Here is a 20456-nt window from a genome sequence, read left to right as displayed (position 1 = left end):
GCAGGAGAATTGCTTGAAGCTGGGAGGCGGAGGTTGCAGTGAGCTGACATCACACCACTGCACTCCGGCCTGGGCGACAGAGTGAGACTATCTGAAAAAAGAAAAATTTTTTTTTGCTTTAATTTTTTTCTTTTTAAAAATTGAAGTATCAAATACATTAAGAAAAGTGCACAATTTCGGTTAGAGGTTGATGGATTTTCACCTAGGTATGCACGCTTGTAATGACCCCCTATACCAAGTGTAAACAGCTCCCCTGCACCCCTCCCTGTCAGTATCCACCCCTGAGGTCCTGCTGCCCCCACCTCTATCCCCATGGATTGGTTTTGCCATTCCCCGGGACATCACATACATGGACTCATGCGCGTGGTCCCTGTGTGTGATTTACCCTGTCATTGTGTGTCTCAATTGGTCATTCCCTTTTGCCGCTGGGTAGCATTCCATGGTATGAGTGTGTCCCCATTTGTCATGCATTCACTTGCTTGTAGACATTTGTGTTGTTTCCAGTTTTGGGCTGTTATGGGTATGGCTGCTATGAGCATTTGTGGATAATCTTTGTGTGGGTGCATGCTTTCATTTCTCTGGGACAAATACTGGGGGTGGGATTGCTATATTGTAGGGTGAACGTCCAGCTTTGGTAGAAAAAGTATATTCCACAGTGATTGCACCAGTGCACTTCCACCAGCAATGTGTGAGCACTCTGGCTGCTCCACATCCTCACCAGCACTTGTTATTGTCAGTCTTTTTCATTTTAGCCATTCTGGTGTATGGCATGGAATCTCACTGTGAGTCCAGTGGACATTTCTCTGATGACTAAGCCACCCAGGGCTGGTGGGTGGCTCCAGGAAGTCACAGGAATCCTTTCTCCTATCTCTTATTCTGCTCTGCCCTTCTTTGTGTGTGGCTTTCATTCTTAAGGGTGCCTCATGATCCAAGATGGCTGCTCTAGCTCCATCCATTGTGACTGAATTCCAGGCAGCAGGAAGGGGGACTTATCAACAAATACATAGAAATTTCAGATATTGAAAATGTCAGGGAGATAAAACAGGGTGATGAATACAATGTGATGGGGGAAGGGCTGCTTTAGGAAGAATGGTCTTTTCGTCCATTTTGTTCACTATTGAAGTGCCCAGGCCTAGAGCAGAGCCTGCCATACAGTGGGGCTCAATAGAGATGGTTGAGGGATTGAAAAGTGCTCAGGGAAGGTCTCACGGAGAAGGTGACTTTAGACTTGAGAAGTGAGGGGCTCACTTTTGTGGGCATCAGGGGAAAGATTGCCCCTGGAGGAGCAAAGAGTCAGTGCAAAGGCTCTGTGGCAGAAACTTGCCTGGTGGCTCAGGAGCACAGCAAGGCCAGTGTGGCTGGAGCAGAGTGAGAGAGGCAGATAGGAATGGGGGAGGAGACTGGAGTGACTACAGGGAGCTGGGTTGTGCAAGACCTCATAGGTCACTGTCAAGAATTTAGATTCTATTCTGAGATAAATAGGGAGGCATGGGGGAGGTTTGAGCAGAAGAATGACATGCTCTGACTTTAATCTTAAAAGGATAACTCAGATTCTGTGAGGAGAATGGGGCGGGGAGCAAGAGCAGAGGCAGGACAACAGCGGGGAAACTATGGCACCCGTCCACACAAGCCAGGATGGGGGCCAGGATGGGGGCCAGGATGGTGTTGGAGAGAAGTGGATGGATTTGAGGCATGCTTTAAAGCGAGAGCAGCCCAGCCTTGCTGATGGAGGGTGCTAGGTGGGAGGAAAATGGAGGACTCAGGAATGACTCAACCTCTTCGCTTAAGCAACTTACATGCGTGGGTTTCTTGTAAAAACCTTTTATTTTAGTCTTACCTTAGTCCTTTAAAAATCAAAAGAAATTGGAACATGAGCCAAGGGTGTGGTGTTCCCAAGTCCCAGATTGGATTAGCCTGTGTCGTAGTCGTTCCTGCATTCGAAGGCCCCACGGGGCTGGGGATGCCTGGAGCCCTGGGACTGAGGGTATAGTCAGCGACTGACTGCTGGTCCAGAGTGGGCAGGGCCTGGCCTTGTCCCAGAACTAGGCTTCGTCTGGGCAAATTGGCTTCTTGGCTCATTTGGTCAGAGGTGTGTTTCTTGGAAGCCTGTTTTCTCTTCTCATAGGAGCAGGAATTAGGCCTTGCAATTCAGTGGCCAGGTCAAGTTAATGATTCATTCGTGAAGCTCCCGTGCAAGGAGCCCAGCGGGGATGGCCTAGGAGAGAAGCGTGACGGCACAGGCCTAGACATGGATACGGAGCCTGGGGCTCTGTCTCTCCCTGCTCCTGTGACCTCGGTCAGGCATTTGGCTTTGGAGCCTCGGTGTCTGCTTCTGCGAGATGAGCCATTGAGAATTTAAGAGGTGAAGTAGGTGGAAGTGTTTTGCTACCTGAACAGGGCCGGACAGATTGTCCAGACGATTCTGCTCCCCAGGTGTCTCAGGGCAGGGGCGTCTCAGGGCAGGGGCGTCTCAGGGCAGGGGCCCCATCGTGTTCATCCTTGTGTCTTTAAATTCCTAGCATAGCATCTAGCATGGGGCGGGTGATTGTGCAGGGGATGAACTGCAATCCCAATGAGGTCAGAGCAGCCTCACTGTAGGCCAAGGTCGTTCCAGCGGTCTTCATGGAGGAGGCGGCACCTGGGCGAGTGGGGTTTTAGGTTTGCAGGTCAGGGGCCTCTCCAGGTGCAGAGGAGAGTGCTGTGGGTGGTAGGAAGAGGATGCTAAAAATTAATGTCTATGAAATCTTCATCTCATCCATCACACATTTACCGAGTTGTTGCCCCGGCCTAAACAGGTGGTACTCTCTGTGTATTTAAAAAAAAAAATCCCTTCTTAAGTATGAGCTGTTTAAAACACAGAAAGGAGGACTAGCGTTACCACCCGGTAGACATTTGCACGTTGATTATATGGTTTCAGGTCTCACTTTTGCTCATTCACCCAGAAAATATTTACAGACCTCCTGCAAGGTGCCAAGAGCTGTCGCAGGCCCTGAGGACACATTGCCAAACAAAGCAGCTGAGGATCTTGCCCTTGTGGGTTTATGGCCAGGCAGGCGATACAGATGGAGAGCAATAAACCTGATAAGCTAATTATACTGTGTGCTCGAAGGCCACAAGCAGCATGGAAACAACACGGCAGGTCAGGAGGTCAGGAGTTTTAGGGGCAGGTTGGATGAGCCTTCTGAGAAGGAGGCATGTAAGCAGAGATTCAAAGGGGTGAGGGATTTGACCAAGTGTTTAGGAGGGAGCAGCAGGTGCAAAGGCCCTGGGGCAGGAGTGTGGCCGCTGAGACAGGACAGCAAGGAGGCTGTGGGGCTGGGCTGAGCAACAGACAGTGGTTGTGGAATGAGACCACCGCTTCTCCTGTTGTCCTTTCCAGCTTCTCCCCAACCTCCCCTTTTCCCTAGTTTATAAGACAGGAGAAAAGGGAGAAAGCAAAAAGTTGGAAAGAAACAGAAGTAAGATAAATAGCTAGACGACCTTGGCGCCACCACCTGGCCCTGGTGGTTAAAATAATAATAATAATAATATTAACCCCTGACCAAAACTACTGGTGTTATCTGTAAATTCCAGACATTGTATGAGAAAGCACTGTAAAACTTTTTGTTCTGTTAGCTGATGTATGTAGCCCCCAGTCATGTTCCTCACGCTTACTTGATCTATTATGACCCTTTCACATGGACCCCGTAGAGTTGTAAGCCCTTAAAAGGGCCAGGAATTTCTTTTTCGGGGAGCTTGGCTCTTAAGACGTGAGTCTGCCAACGCTCCCGGCCGAATAAAAACCTCTTCCTTCTTTAATCCGGTGTCTGAGGAGTTTTGTCTGCGACTCGTCTTGATACAGTTGGATGTGGGACCAGAGAGAACACAGGGGCCAGACCAGGCAGAGGGGCTTGTAGGCCAATGTTCGGACAGTGGCTTATATGTTATTTTCAAGAAATAACATGTTCACAATGACAGTTAAAGCTTTCCCCACATCCCCAGCCCCCAGCCCTCTCCTGAGATTGTTTGCAGGTATCATTTCCCTGAATGTTTTTCCACATTTCCACATGGGTTTGTCTTCAGAAAGAATATAGAGTATTATTTCGTGTGTTTGGAAAATTCACATCAAGAGGCCCATGTCAATTGTTTCTTTCTTTAGCCTTTTCTTCACTCAAGATTTTTTTTTTCTTTAAAAATAAAAATTGAGGCCAGGTGCAGTGGCTGACACCTATAATCCCAGCACTTTGGGAGGCTGAAGCAAGTGGATCGCTTGAGCTCAGGAGTTCAAGACCAGCCTGGGCAACATAGTGAGACCTTGTCTCTACTAAAAGCAAAAAATAAAAATAAAAAATAAAAACAATAGCCAGGCGTGGTGGTGTGTGCCTTGTAGTCCCAGCTACTCAGGAGGCTGAGGTGAGAGGATTGCTTGATCCGGGGAGATCGGGAAGTCAAGGCTCTCCAGCCTGGGCAACTGAGCGAGACTGTGTTTCAAAATAAATAAATAATAAAAATTATGTATATTTAAGGCATCCAACATGCAGTTTTGCTATATACACACACATAGTGAAATGATTACTATAGTTAAGCAGATTAACATATGTATCTCCTCATATAGTCATCTCTTTTTTTTTTTTTTTTTTTTTTGAGACAGGGTCTCGCTCTGTCACCCAGGCTAGAGTGCAGTGGGGTGATCACGGTTCACTGCAGCCTTGAACTCTCAGGCTCAAGTGATCCTCCCACTTAAGCCTCCTGAGTAGCTGGGACCACAGGTGCACGCCACTGTGCCTGGCTAATTTTTGTATTTTTTATAGAGACGGGCTCCCTATGTTGCCCAGGTTGTTCTCAAACTCCTGACCTCAAGCGATCCCCCCACCTCGGCCTCCCAAAGTGCTGGGATTACAGGCATGAGGCCTGGCCACCTCTTTGTTTTTAGTGGTGAGAGCACCTGAAATCTGCTTCCAGTATACAGTACAGTATTAATTACAGTCCTCGTGCTGTGCATCCAACCTCCAGACCACCCATCCCACATGACTGCAGCTTTGCGCCCTGTGACCTGCATCTCCCCACCTCCCCAGCCTCTGCCCCGTAAGCACCATTCAACTCTCTGTGTATTCAATGTCTTCAGATTCCTCACCTCTAAAAGACAAATCTGGAAGTATTTGTCCTGCAGTGTTTTTCTTTCTGTCAAGATTCTGCCACTGAGATATCTCCAAGTCGATGGCGTTTACTCACCATGCAGTCACCGTGTGTGCAGAAGCCCAGCTTATCTTTGACTGAGAACCTGGCTGGGCTCTCTGTTGTTGTTCAAGGCAGGGTCTCGCTCTGTCACCCAGGCTGGAGTGCAATGGTGTGATCTCGGCTCACTGCAACCTCCGCCTCCCGGGCTCAAGCGATTCTCCCACCTCAGCCTCCCGAGTAGCTGGGACTACAGGTGCACGTCACTGTGCTTGGGTAATTTTTGTAGTTTTAGTAGAGATGGGGTTTCACCATGTTGGCCAGGCTGGTCTGGAACTCCTGACCTCAAGTGATCCACCCGCCTCGGCCTCCCAAAGTGTTGCGATCACAGGCATGAGCCACTGTGCCTGGCCCTCTGTTCTTTTTTTGAAGTCTGACAATTCTTCTGGCGCCCTCTTGCATACTTATGAGAATCTTTCTAGGGCAGAGTTTTCAAACTGTCAGATGTGATCAGATTGTGGGTTGTGAAATAAGTGGGGTGGGTGGTGATCAGCTTTTTTTTTTTTTTTTTTTTTTGAGATGGAGTATCGCTCTGTCGCCCAGGCTGGAGTGCAGTGGCGCAATTTTGGCTTGCTGCAACTTTTGCCTCCTGGGTTCAAGCGATTCTCCTGCCTCAGCCACCCGAGTAGCTGGGACTACAGGCACGTGTCACCACACCCGGCTAATTTTTTGTATTTTTAGTAGAGACAGGGTTTCACTGTGTTAGCCAGGATGGTCTTGATCTCCTGACCTCATGATTCACCCGCCCCGGCTTCCCAAAGTGCTGGGATTACAGGCATGAGCCACTGCGCCTGGCCTGGGATCAGCATTTTAAAAACAAAATGGAATAGGATAGAATATCAGAGGGGTGAATAATGGAGTCATAACGTAAGTTGCATCATGCTGGGAAGGTGAGTGTTGCCTCGTGAAGCTTCTGGTGGGTGTGCAGGTGGTGGCCCTAGCATGGCAGGAGCTGGGAAGCTGGTGCTCTGCACCATGTCTGAACAGGGGACCCACAGACCATGGGGCTTTGCTCACACCTGACCCGGTTAGAAACTGTCCCCGACTCCTTGGTGGCCTGACCCCCGCTGTGCACAGCCGTCCTGTTTCCAAACATCTTTGCCTGTAGTTGTTTTCTTGGATGTCCTAATTTTTGCTCATCTCCTGGGAAATGATATCTCATTTTAATTTGGAGTTAATCTTTCTTTTTGAAGTTGTGATTAAGATCCAGTTAACATAAAATTCACCAAAACCATTTACAAATGTACAGTTTAGTGGCATTTAGTGCATTTGTAAGGTTGTGCAACCATTACCACGATCTAGTTCCAAAGCATTCTCATTACCCTGTACCCATTCAGCAGTCACCCACCATTCCTTTCTCCCCCAGCCCCTGGCAACCACCAATCTGCTGTCTCTGGATTTGCCTCTTCTGGGCATTTCACATAAGTGTGGTCAGAGACTATGTGTGGCCTTTCGACTGGCTGCTTTCACTCCGTGTCATGTTTTTGAGGTTTGTTCATGTGGTGGCATGTGTCAGTGTTGCATTCCTTTCTTTTTCTTTCTTTCTTTCTTTCTTTTTTTTTTTTTTTGAGATGAAATCTCGGTCTGTTACCCAGGCTGGAGTGCAGTGGCGCGATCTCGGCTCTCACTGCGACCTCTGCCTCCCGGGTTCAAGCGATTCTCCTGCCTCAGCCTCCCGAGTAGCTGGGATTACAGGTGGCTGCCACCACGCCAGCTAATTTTTGTATTTATTTATTTATTTTTTTAGTAGATGCGGGGTTTCACCATGTTGGCCAGGCTGGTCTTGAACTCCTGACCTCAGGTGATCCACTTGCCTCAGCCTCCCAAAGTGCTGGGATTACAGGCGTGAGCCATCACGCCTGGCCGCATTCCTTTCTTTAAAATTTTTTTTTTGGCTCTTTAAATTCATTTCTTTTTTACGCAGTAGTAAACAGCCAACCCATTCATTCCTTTTTTCTGAATGAGTCAGATGCCACTGTCTGGACAGACCACACTGTGTTCAGCCATTCATCTGTTGAAGGACACTTGGGTCGTTTTTGCCCATTGCGAACAGTGCTGCTGTGCACATTCTTGTACGTGTTGTTTTTTACACCCATTTTCAGTTCTTCTTGGGTCTGTTCTGGGGAGTGGAGTTGCAGGGTCATACGGTAACTTTGTGTTTGATCGTTTGAGGAACGGTCAGACTGGTTTCCACAGTGGCTGTTCCACGTTACACTTCCGCCGGCAATGCACAAAGGTGCCAGTTCCCACACCCTTGCCAACACTTGCTATTTTCCATGAAAAAAAATTCTAGCCATCCTTGTGGGTGAGAAGTGGTGGCCCATGGTGACTTTGATTTGCATTTCCCTGATGATGTCAAGCACCTTTTCATGAGCTTGTTGGCTATTTGTGTATTTTCTTTGGAGAAAGGTCTTTTCAAGTCCTTTGCCCATTTGCAGTTAATCTTTTATTTTAAAAATTTCACATTATAGTTTCAAAAGGGTTTTAGTGAAGTGTAGCATACGTATAGAAAAGCCCACATATAAAGGGAATAACACCATACATTTTTCAGTGAACATAGTCCCGGGTAACCAGCAAGCAGATCAGGAAACAGGATTTTCACCCCCTTATTCCCCATCCTCCCAGGTGACCCCTGTTCTGGCTTCTATTGATACGTTTGTCTTGCTTGTTCTAGAACGTCACATAAATGGGATTTTATGTGTATGCTATGCACATATCTGCCTTTTGATCAACATGATTGCATTATATTTTAAAGGTAGTAATAGTATTCATTTTTAAATTTTTTTTTACTTAAAATATTCTGGAGATTGTTCCATAGTGGTAAATATAGCATGTCATGGGTGGTGTTGTTGCTGTTGTTTTTTTCAGACAGGGTCTTGCTTTGTGGCCCAGACTGGAGTGCAGGGACATGATCACGGCTCACTGCAGCCTTGAACTCCTGGGCTCAAGTTGTCCTCCCAGCTCAGTCTCCTGAGTAGCTGGGACCACAGGTGTGCGCCACCATGCCCAGCTAATATTTTTTGTATTTTTAGTAGAGACAGTTTCACCACGTTGCCCAGGCTGGTCTTGAACTCCTGGCTTCAAGAAATTCTCCTGGCTTGGCCTCCCAAAGTCCTCGGATTACAGGCGTGAGCCACCATGCCTGGCCTAATTTGATGAGTTGTATCAGATGTATACACTTCACCTATATGGCAACCAAAATCAAGATAGCTGGGCCAGTTCACGTCAGTCCCCTCCCTCCATCCCGGTCCCCGGCAGCCACTGGTCTGGCTTCTCTCTCTAGAGTATTCCCTTTCCCCGATGTCGTGGAAATGGTGTTGTGTAGTGTGATTCTTCTTTTCTTTTTTTTACTTGGGGTAGTGCTTCTGAGGCTCACCTGTGTTGTGGCATTTATCCATGGTTGGTTCTTTTTGATTGCCAGGTAGCATTCCATTGTGTGGATATGTGGCAATTCATTTATCTGTTATGGATATTTGAGTTGTTTCCAACTATCAAATATGGACATATCATTCCATATTTGTTTTTGGTGAACATTCAGGCAAGTCACACTCTTAAAGGCTTCCCAGTCTTTGCACAGGCTGTGTCCTCTGCGAGGCACTCCTCCACCATCTTCTTTTCCTAGCAAAGCCCAGCTTATTTTAAAATTCCCAGCTCAGATGTCCCCTCCTCCAGGCAGCCTTCCTGGGCTCAAAGGGTCTATTTCGCCGGATGGGAGGGAGTGGCGTCCAACAAGGGCTCACCTTGGCATTCTATCCCAACTTTGTATTCCAGGGCCACGGTCTTTGACCTTGGGGGTGGTGGGGACAGAATCACAGAATCAGCCATGTTAGGCAAAAGGCTACAGTGTCCCCACCACTGTTATCTAATCAGTTGCCTGGTCTAGTGTGGTGGAAAAAAGTCATCCTGCTGATCAAAAGCAGGGCAAAGTCCATCCCTTAACCCGGGTGGAGGTGGGGCAGAGGAGGAAGGGTCACTTAATGACTGCCGGGCTGACCCTCCGGTGCCCGGGGTCTTCAGACCTTGTTCTAAGCACTTTACCTCCATGGACTCATTCAAACCTCACAGCAGCCCACAAGGCGACACTCTCCTTACGCCCATTGTATGGTTGAGGAAACTGAAACTCGGAGAAGGTCAGTGACCCATCCCTGATCACCCAGTTGGACAGGGCTGTGCTGGGTCTCTGAAGATTCCCTTTGGGCAGTGCTGAATGAATGGGCTGAAACCCAGGGCCCGAAAGCCTCTTCTTTGGAGAGAGAGAGAGAGAGAGAGAGAGAGATTGAGACATGGACACGCGGCCGGATCCCATGACTTGTTGGTTTAGCCCTGATTCATCTTCAGAACCAGGCCAAGCGGCTAGGGGAGGAGGAAAGCATGGTGAGATTCCAAAGGAGAAAGGTATCTCCAGCCCAGCAGCCTCTGCTGAGAAACCGGGTGGGAGAGGGAGGCCGCAAAGGGAAATTGAGGCTGTGTGTGTGTGTGTGTGTGTGTGTGTGAGATGGAGTCTCGCTGTGTCGCCCAGGCTGGAGTGCAGTGGTGTGATCACAGATCGCTGCAACCTCTGCTTCCTGGGCTCAAGTCATCCTCCCACCTCAGCCTCCCAAGTGGCTGGGACTATAGGCACCTGCCACCATGGATGGCTGATTTTTGTATTTTTTGTAGAGATGGGGTCTCCATGCTCAGGCTGGTCTTGAACTCCTGGGCTCAAGTGATCCGCCTGCCTCGGCCCCTCAAAGTGCTGGGATTACAGCTGTGAGCCACCGCACTGGGCCTTGTTTTGCTTTTTTAAAAAAGCAGCTTTATTAAGGTGTGATTGATATAAAACAACGGCACATATTCAATGTATGCAGTTTGATGGGCTGGTGTGTGCACACCGGGAAACCCGCCCCTGAGATCCAGGTGCTGAACATACCTGTCACCTCCACGGTTCCCTCCTGCCCCCACTGTTTTCTGTGGTGAGAACATATAGTTCGTGCTCTACTCCCTGAACACATTTTCCAGGGTTCTGGGTTTTGATGCTGTGTTTTCTATGGGGGGAGCACCAGCAGCTGGATGTGTCTCCCAGGCTGGAGAAGGGGCCTGGCCTGTGGTGAGCAGGGTCCCCAGGGCTGCAGGGTCTGTCCCAGACAGAGGGACCTGCAGTGCACGGGCTTTGAGGCTGGGTGAAGGCCAGGACTGAAGGAAGGGCTGGGCGTTCGGGGCCTGAGAGCTGGGAGGGGCTGGAGCTGGTGCCCGTGGGCTGTGGTCGCATGGGGTGGCGGGAGCCACCATGGGGTGGAGAGGGCGTTACTGAGGGGGCAGGACTGCTCTTTGATCCAGCTCACATACCACCTCCCCCAGGAAGACCTCCCGGACTCCTCAGTGCCCTCCAACTATTGGTTGAATCTCTCTCCAGCCTTAGTTGTGCCTCAGTTTCCTAATGTGTAACATGGGGGTAATAATAGTGGAGGTGGCTGCCTCAAAGAGTCATGGTGCTGTTCAGAGGATGAGAACACAGTGAACAGCATCACCAGGCGTGTGGCACACCCCGGAAATGCTCGCTTCTATTACCTCATTAATATTGAGTTTATGCGCCTTCGTTTGCACCCATCAGCTTGCTCAGGTCATAAGATGCTCCTTTGGGTGCTCGCAGCTGGGTAGGAAGACATGTTTATCAATAAACAATTATGGCACTTGAAGGCAAGTCTCTGATCTCCTGATTTTTCCAAGAGAACTCTGAAATCCAGATTTTACATTGCATCTTCCAGTTTCTTGAAAATGAATTCAGCTTCCTCATTTACATACCACTTAGGTCAAATTAGACACAGCTGTAGCTACAGTGTCACCAGCTCCTTCGTACAGATGAGAAACTTGAGGTTCACAGGGGCTGACTTGCCCAAGTGGCCCCGTGGAGTGCGACCCAGGGGTCTGGCTGCCTCCAAATCTGCTCCTTCCGGGGGACATGGGGCTGGCCCTGACTGGCCAGCTCAGCTGTCTGCCTCCTGTAGAGCCTCTGCCTATTGGTTCTGGCTGTCTGGGGACAATAGGGGTGGCTGTCCTTGTCTTAGAAGGCCATGTTCAAAAGAGGGTGGAAGGTGACGCAGCCGCCTGGCTTTGCAGCATCAGCTCTAGTCTGATGGGCTGGGTCACTCCTGCCAGGCTCTGACGTGGTGTGGGCACTGAGGGGCCCGAGATTATGTCCCAGCTGGGTTGAGGGTGGGGGTAAGGTGGACTGGGGGGGACCTCCCTGTGACACTGGGGCAGCGAATTATAGATCTAGAGGAGGAAAGCTGGGAGAGGGGTCCAAGTGGACCCCAGGCGTGTTTCCTATAGTCCCTTTAAGAAAATCATGTTTTTGCAAAGTTTTTAAATCAGGAGATTTCATATACATTTCTGTATTTCTGGTTTTCTTGGAAAACTTCTGTGCTCTCATCTTCCTCTGACTCCTCTCCGAATGGCTCACTCAGCCACACAGGGAGGTTCTCTCCCAGCGTCTCCCTACCACAGGGCCTTTGCACAGGCTGTGGCTGCTGTGGAATGCCCCCCGCCCCCCACCTTCTAGATTCGTGAGCTCCCTTCCTCACTGCCTTCTGTTTTGGTTTTGGGTCTAGGTTGTGTTTGTGTGTGTTCTTTTTCTTTCTTTTCCTTTCTTTTTTTTTTTTTTAATGAGACACGGTATTGCTTGGACATCCAGGCTGGAGTACAGTGGCGCCATTACAGCTCACTGCAGCCTCGACCTCCTTGGCTCAAGTGACCCTCCCATCTCAGCCTCTCAAGTAGCTGGGACTACAGGTGTGCAGCACCATGCTCAGCTACTTTTTTAAAAATTATTTTTTATAGGCTGGGCACAGTGGCTCATGCCTGTAATCCTGGCACTTTGGGAGGCCAAGGCAGACGGATCACTTGAGGTCAGGAGACCAGCCTGGCCAACATGGTGAAACCCCACTTCTACTAAAACAAAAACAAAAATTAACCAGGTATGGTGGTAGGTGCCTGGTAGTCCCAGCTACTCGGGAGGCTGAGGGAGGAGAACTGCTTGAACCCAGGATATGGAGGTTTCGGTGAGCTGAGATTGCGCCACTTCAGTCCAACCTGGGCCACAGAGCGAGACTCCTTCTCAAAATAAATAAATAAATATATAAATTAAAAAAATACAAAAATTAGCCAGGCATGGTGGTGGGGACCTGTAGTCCCAGCTACTCAGGAGGCTGAGGCAGGAGAATCACTTAAACACAGAAGCAGAGGTTGCAGTGAGCCAAGATCATGCCACTGCACTCCAGCCTGGGCAACAGAGCGAGACTCCATCTCAAAAAGAAAAAAAAATAAATAAATAAAATTATTCTTTATAGAGACAGGGTCTTGCTATGTTGCTCAGGCTGGTCTCAAACTCCTGGGCTCTGGTGATCCTCCTACTTTGGCCTCCCAAAGTTCTGGGATTACAGGCATGAGCCACGGCACCTGGCCTATATTTCACTTACATAATGACTCTGTCTCAAATCCCAGTCTCTTCCCCAATCCCTGCTGTGTTTTCTCTGTGCTCTGTCACGTGGCATGCGTTTTACCTGAGTTGTTTGGTGCCTGCCTTTCCCCCCCCACTACGGTAAAGCCCCACATAGCTGGGCTTTTGGTCTGTCCTGGTCATTCTCCCATCCCCAGCTCTTAGAACCTGCCTGGCACGTGGTAGTGCTCAGTGCATGCTTGTGGAATGAATGAATGATCCACCTGGCCACATGGAGGCCATGTTCCTGCATGAGGCTAACCCTGCCCTGAGCCCATCCGCTACCCTGAGCTCCAGCGCTCCCTTTAGATGGTGCATGGGCCCCTGTTTACCTCAGTCCCTTGACTGGTGTCACCTGTTGCTGTTAGGACGTATTTTAAGAAGCATCACGACAGCATGGATAGGTTGCCTGTTAATTCCATAAGCTCCAGGTGCGACAGCCTCATGTGGGAAGGGCTTTCCCACCACCTCCTATCCCGAGCCCCTGCCTAGGAGCCTCTTCCCTGGCTGGGCTCGGGCAGCTGTTCTGGAGCCGGTGGTGGGGCGTGGGGCCCTCATCACTCTCCTCACAAGCGTTCTTGTTCCTTCCTCTGCAGAACGTGCGCATCGACCCCAGTAGCCTGTCCTTCAACATGTGGAAGGAGATCCCCATCCCCTTTTATCTCTCCGTCTACTTCTTTGACGTCATAAACCCCAACGAGATCCTGAAGGGCGAGAAGCCGCAGGTGCGGGAGCGCGGGCCCTACGTGTACAGGTGAGGCTGTGTCCAGGTGAGGGTGGAGGGGCCGGCTGAGGCTGGGCAGGGGAGGGGTCTCAGAGTGGACGGGATGGGGAGGCGAGACTACTGATGAAGCCCCAGAGATTGTTCCGGAAGCAGGCAAGGCATAGTCGGGGTAAGTGCTAGTCCCAGAGAAGTTTTTGTTTTAGGGTTTTTTTTGTTTTTTTTTTTAAGAGATGGGATCTTGCTATGTTGCCCAGGCTGGTTTTGAAGTCCTGGGCTCAAGCGATCCTCTGCCTCAGCCTCTCAAAGTGCTGGGATTACAGGTGTGAATCACCAGACCTTGCCTAGAGAGGTTCTTTATGGAGCAGGGAGGGACCAATGGTGTGGGTCTGGGTGGAGGGTGCATGTGTGAGTTACACACATACATACACACACACGCACACACACACATGACCAGGAGCAGGGACCTACCCCCCAAACCCTATCTGGGCCAGAGGACCGGGTGGGTCAGCACGGGAAGGGGTCAGCTGTTTGTGGAACATGCTGGCCCAGGGACCACAGAGTCGTGCCTTTGCTTTCTGCTTGCCCTGTGCCTGGCTGTGGCCTAGGGGAAGTGACTTCATCCTTCTGAGCCTCAGTTTGCCCGTCTGCAGACTGGAGAGACACAAGAGCCCCTTCATGGGGTCACTGGGACACTCAGGATGCACTCGGAGCTCTGAGACGGCTGGCGGATGTGCCTGTTACAACGCCCCTACCTCCTGGCGTCTTCAGAGCACCTCCCCTCCTCCACACCCCCGCTTCCCAGTTCACAGGCAGAGGAGTAGGGGCTCAGACAGGGGAGCTGACTTGCCCCCAGCACACAGTGTTCCAGGGATGCGGCGGGCAGAGGGCGTTCCCGCTGTTGGAGACCCACAGTTTGGTTCTGGGAAAGCCAAGGTGAAAACCCAGCAAATGTGCCTGAGGTTTGGGAGTGGGAAACATGAATCAGCTGCTGCATTCCGTTCATTCATTCACTCATTCGCTCGTTCATTTAACAAATGTTTATTGAGCACCTGCTAGGTGTTGGCTGCCGTTCTAAGCACAGGGGACCCAGCAGTGGACAGAATGGGCAAAAATGCCAAAGCTCTCTATACTCCTTCATTCTGTGAGCACTGATTGAGCACCTCCTGTGTGCTGGGGGCGCAGGCAGACCAAGGCCCTGCCTCACCAAGCTGATGTTCTGATGGGGAGAGAGTAAAGAAGTGGACAAATAAGGGGGAATCAGGCAGCCACCAGTACCGTGCAGACAAAACAGTGAAGTTTTGTCTTCCGGAGTGCAGGAGGGAGGGTGGCCTTGGGGCTGGGTCTGACTGGAGGATCGGGAGCACCTCTGCAAAGGGACACTCACTGGAACCGCATGGTGGGAAGAGGCCCTGGGGAGAGAGAGTCCCGGGCAAAGCGAGTCCGGGGCAGAGCATGTGCAAAGGTCTGAAGGCTGGGAACAGAGGCCTGTGCAGCTGGGCTTACGAGGGAGGGAGACGGTGGAGAGACGAGGGCTGAGCCTTGCTGAGGGCCTCAGAGGTCGCGTTAGGAGCCTGATTTTAACCTGCATGCAAAGTGGGGCTGTGGTCCAGAGCATGGCACGATCTGATTTCCACTTTTTTTTTTTTTGAGACGGAGTCTCTCTCTCTCACCCAGGTTGGAGTGCAGTGGCGTGATCTCGGCTCACTGCAACCTCCGCCCCCCAGGTTCAAGCGATTCTCCTGCCTCAGCCTCCCGAGTAGCTGGGATTACAGGCATCTGCCACCACGCCCAGCTAATTTTTGTATTTTTAGTAGAGACGGGGTTTCACCATGTTGGGCAGGATGGTCTTGGACTCCTGACATCAGGCGATCTGCCCACCTCAGCCTCCCAAAGTGCTGGCATTACAGGCATGAGCCAGTGCTCCCGACCTGATTTCCACTTTTCAAAGATTCTTCTGGATGGTGGAGAATGGCTTGGAGAGATGAGAGATCATAAGGACAGCAGCAGCAACAGTCACGGCAGCTGATGTTTACCTCGTGCTTTCTCTGCACCCGGCGGCTGTGTTGATTGCTTTCGGGTATCTGGTTGCTTTACTGTGGGGATTGTTTAATCCCCACAGCTGCCCCCTGAAGTAGGGCTTGTGATTACTTCCTTTTGTAGATGGAGAGGTGATGGCCGTGTTGGGTGAGGGAGAGCAGAACGAGGCCGGGTGGGTGGCGACACCGTGTCCTGCAGTGGGCAGGCGGCGGGAGGGACAGACTTGGCCGAGGGGCCGAGCTCAGCTTTGGCTGTGGGGCCGGAGGTGTGCACAGACGTCCAGGGCCCCTGGTTCCCAGGCAGGCACTGCAGGCGAGTAGAAGGGAAACGTCCCATGCAGCGGGGCGGGGCGTCTGACCCACTGGCTTCCCCCATAGGGAGTTCAGGCACAAGACCAACATCACCTTCAACAACAACGACACCGTGTCCTTCCTCGAGTACCGCACCTTCCAGTTCCAGCCCTCCAAGTCCCACGGCTCAGAGAGCGACTACATCGTCATGCCTAACATCCTGGTCTTGGTGAGGCTGCCCCGTGGCCCACGCCGCTTCGCACCCCAGCCTCGTCCCCTGTCTCTCCTCCCGCCTGCCCCTTGTGCGGGGAGCAGTCCCTGAGGTGGTTGGAGCGTGGGGACTCACGCCTGGTGGGTGGCTTTCGGCCCTGTGCTGTCTCCACCACCCGCGGTGGGTTCTGAGTTTCCCAGGTGGGTCCACCTGTCTTGGTTTGGAAGTCCTGGCCAAAGTATTTTTTTTCCCTTTTCAGTTTACATTTCTGAGATCTCCAAAAGGGGCTGTCTTGTTGAGGGCTGAGCCACAGGGCCACCTCTGGGACTGGGGCTGGAGTTCACTTAGCCTGAGTCCAGTGGGGTGCAAGGGGGAGAAGGGGTTCTCGGGAGCACATGTGGCCTTGGCACTGGAGGAGAAGAGGGTGGTTCTGGTGTCCCAGACGCCCCACGTGGCCACTCCAGGGGCCTCCTGCACCCCAGCATTTCCCTTCATGGGCTCTTTGCCGTGAGGCCCAGCTGGGGCCGAGGGAGGATGGGCCAGCCACGTCCAGCCTCTGACACTAGTGTCCCCTCGCCTTGCAGGGTGCGGCGGTGATGATGGAGGATAAGCCCATGACCCTGAAGCTCATCATGACCTTGGCATTCACCACCCTCGGGGAACGCGCCTTCATGAACCGTACTGTGGGTGAGGTCATGTGGGGCTACAAGGACCCCCTCGTGAACCTCATCAACAAGTACTTTCCAGGCATGTTCCCCTTTAAGGACAAGTTCGGATTATTTGCTGAGGTACGTGTGGCCTGGTGAGAAGCCAAAGATTCAGGCCTGTGTCCTGTCTTCCCCTCACACAGTCTGGACAGTGGTCACCAGCTTGCTTTGTAGCTGGCTGGGGATCTAGTGGCTGTGGGTTGTAAGTGGCTGAGAACCTGACTCAAACCGGCTTAAGTGAAATGGGGAATGTTGGGGCTCATAGAACTGAAAATGCTAGGGTTGGATTCAGGTACAGCTTGATCCAGGCTCAAATGATGTGACTGGGCCTTAGCAAACGGGAGGCTTTGCTGGTTGAAGGCGGCATGGCTGCTGGGGAGTAAGATCACAAGCTGACTCTTAATCTTGACTCCTGGCAACCTGGTAGGGTCACTGACTGGGCTTCGGAGCCAACATCTCGTCCATGGAGGGTCTGACCCTGACCTTGGCTCCCTCACCGCAGCTTTCAATGAGTCCTTGGGACTGCTCCATCCTCAGCCATCTCTTTGTTCTCTGCTGATCAGGGTAGAGTGCTGGGGGGGATATCGTGGTGCTGCACGTGATAGATACTCAGTACGTTTTTGTCAAGGGTGACGGGCTCCTGTCGTGTGGGTAAATTAGCAAGTTTGGGTTAAGTGGCATGATTCTGTAAAAGCATCTTGTAAATCCTGAAGTGCTTTGCAAATGAAAGTGATTACAAAGTCCCTAGTTTAGTATAATCTACGTTTGACCGCATATAATGAAAACCTCACAGGAACAGTCTAGCGGTAGGCTGTTCAGTGTTGGTGTGGCGGCTTCATGGTCTTAAGTGATCTGGAAGCCTTCTACTACTCTGCTCTGCCATCCTTGGCGTGTGGTTTTCATCCTCAAGATAACCACATTGTCCAAGTTGGCTGCTAGAGTGTCAGCAATCACATCACATTCCAGGCAGCACAGCAGGAAGGAAGAAGTGGTGGGGCTTTAGGGAGCAGATGGAGGCATTGGGGGTAAAACAGCATGTCCCAGTTGCATCCTTCTTAAGGAGGAAGAAAACCAATGTCCATTTCCTTTATTGGCCAGAACTGAGTCACGTGGCCACACCTAGCTCCAGGGGAAGCTGGAAAGGTAGCCTTTTAGCTGGGTGTGCTGATGCTCTGAGTACAGTTTGGGTTTTGTTATGAAGGAGTAAGGAGAGAGTGGGCTTTGGGTAGTAACTGGCAGTTTCTGATGCTCTCTGTCCATTATAATGATCATTTAAGGATACTGTTGGGTGAGCATTTATTAATAATAACAATAATAATGAAAATAAAGACTAGCATTTTGAGCTCTTACTGTGTCCGGGGCACCGTACCTGGCCCTTTTTGCACATGAGCCCCTTTAATGCTCCCCTTTGTAGTGGCACTGGTTATTCTTGGCTCCACATGGGCAAGTGACAGACACACACGAGAGGCTGGGCCGGGGCCTTGTGCTGGGTCTTGTTCTGTAGGTCTCTGATGGGTGCAGCCACTCAGCCAGGCAACCTTGGAGCTCCTCAGTGTGCTCCACCCTGCAAAGCACTTCTAGATATTTCCTTCAGTCACTCATACCACTTTGTGCTTTGCATGTCTTTGGGATTAGAAACTAGCTTCTGGGAAATGCTCTTGGAGCACCAAAGCCTGGGCCCCACTATCAAGAACCTTGATGGGTTAGGACAGGCCAGGTTTTGCTGCTATGACAAGCAGCCCCAGAATCTCCATGGCTTAGAACAACCAAGACTTATTCCTTTGCTTGCACTCCACGTCCAGTGTGGGTGACTGGGGCACCCACGCTTGTGGTAGTCACTTGGGGACCCAGGCTGAGGGAGGCTCTGTGTTGACACATACCTCCTTGGCTGCTATAGCAGTGGCAGAGAGCCTGGTGAAAGGCGTGTGCACAGTCTTTAAAGCATCCCCCCAAGTGACATGCCACTTCTCCTGTTTCATTGCTCAGGGAGCTGACCTGGCCATGCTTTATTTTATGCTGGAGTAGGGTGTGGTGGGGGTGATCTGCCACTCACCCGGGAGGAAAGCCAGACTTTCCCAGAGTTAGGAAGGGAGGGTGGAACACTGCAGTCACAGAACCCGGGACTGTTCCTCCTAGAAAGCTCCCAAGCCTCCTGTCGGTCCCCAGACACTGGGCATGTGGCAGTGAACCAGATGCCGGGAGCCCTGTCCTTCTGGTGGAGGGGGAGGAGGGCTCAGCCCAGAATGTTCAGACCAGGCCGGCTCAATGGCAGCCCGAGCCTTACAATGCTGTTCCCTGCTGTGTCTGTAGCTCAACAACTCTGACTCTGGGCTCTTCACGGTGTTCACGGGGGTCCAGAACATCAGCAGGATCCACCTCGTGGACAAGTGGAACGGGCTGAGCAAGGTGAGGGGCGAGAGGCGAGGGCCCCTGTCGCCAGGGAGAGGGGAGGGTGGGCCGGGCCGTGGCTGCTCAGGAATGGCAGGGACCACAGGGCTCCTTATTCCTTTGTCGTGAAGAGGATGCTGGGAGGATGAACCCTCTTGAAGTTGGAGGAGGGATTTTACCTTTGGTTAAAGCTTGACCAGCCAGAGGTGCAGGTGGGGTTAGTGACTTCTTACTGAGCTTACTGAGCACCTGGCATCTGCTGGGAACTGAGTGCTTTCTTCCTTTCGATTCTTTACTTACAAAAATGTTTTGAAGGCCGGGCGTGGTGGCTCATGCCTGTAATCCCAGCACTTTGGGAGGCCGAGGCGGGGGGATCACCTGAGGTCAGGAGTTCGAGCCCAGCCAGGCCAACATGGCAAAACCCTGTCTCTACTAAAATACAAAAAATTAGCTGGGTGTGGTGGCGCATGCCTGTAATCCCAGCTACTCATGAGCTGAGGCAGGAGAACCGCTTGAACCTGGGAGGTGAAGGTTGCAGTGAGCTGAGATCACGCAATTTCACTTCAGCCTGGGTGAGAAGAGTGAAACTCGGTCTCCAAAAAAAAAGAGAAGAGATTCACATTACAAAATAAAACAAGAGAGGGAGATAAGTGCCCTTAGTATCACCTCCCACCCCTACCCCTTGCCCCAGAGGAAACCCACAGTTATCAGTTTCGGATATATTCTTCCCATCCATTTTTACCATGTGCACACCTGTATGTATGCAGAGAAATACGGAATTGTTTCTTCTTTGAACATCATGAAATCATACTACGTGCATTGTTTTGCAACTTGCTTTTTTCGCCTTCGTGACCTTTTCTCAATATGCATGAAAATGGCTGTGTGACTTCCCGTTCCCCACTCCACATGGTAGTTACTGCAAAGACCCTGAGGGCTAGGGACAAATCGTACCCCAACCAGTGCCCAGAGTGGCAAAAATCACCATTTGTAACCGGCAGTAGCCATTCACAATAGATGGAGTTCACATTCATTGTGGCTTGTATATTCCAATATACTATACATGTGCACGTGATTTTAAACATCCTCATCATACAGAAGATTGGAAAGTGAGCAGTTGGTTTTGTCGAGTCTGGGTCTCGCTCCCCAGAGTCAGTTAACCTGATAGGTTCTGTTTTGGGGTTGCCCGGTGGTGGCCACCATTATGATTTTAAGTAGTTTGCCTGTATGCCGATTGTTTTCAGGAGGTGCCTGTTGACTTCCGCTCTGAGGGCTGAGCACAGCCGCGGCCCACCTCTCACCTCACTTGCTCACCACACTTCTTTTCCAGATTCAGGCTGGAAATGTGGGTGATAGGCCCATTTTGCAGATGAAAGAACTGAGTCCCTAGCAAAGTTACACATTCGGGGGTCTG

General features: G+C 51.0%; 1 protein-coding gene across 16 annotated transcripts in view; it reads left to right on the top strand.

Annotated features, from left to right (window-relative positions):
* SCARB1 (scavenger receptor class B member 1) overlaps nt 1-20456 on the top strand; it is a 113883-nt gene that overhangs the window by 60078 nt on the left and 33349 nt on the right. For all 16 annotated transcript variants that reach the window (XM_063712352.1, XM_063712351.1, XM_024256421.3 and 13 more), the window contains 4 exons: nt 13285-13442; nt 15827-15968; nt 16535-16738; nt 18968-19063. In XM_063712352.1, the coding sequence (XP_063568422.1) occupies nt 13285-13442; nt 15827-15968; nt 16535-16738; nt 18968-19063 (600 nt within the window). The remainder of the gene's footprint in view (nt 1-13284; nt 13443-15826; nt 15969-16534; nt 16739-18967; nt 19064-20456) is intronic.

This window comes from Pongo abelii, chromosome 10 (assembly GCF_028885655.2).
Source record: "Pongo abelii isolate AG06213 chromosome 10, NHGRI_mPonAbe1-v2.0_pri, whole genome shotgun sequence".
In the NCBI taxonomy this organism is placed as follows: domain Eukaryota; kingdom Metazoa; phylum Chordata; class Mammalia; order Primates; family Hominidae; genus Pongo; species Pongo abelii.
Note: the sequence above shows the minus strand (reverse complement) of the source record. Positions and strands in the feature narration are given on the sequence as shown.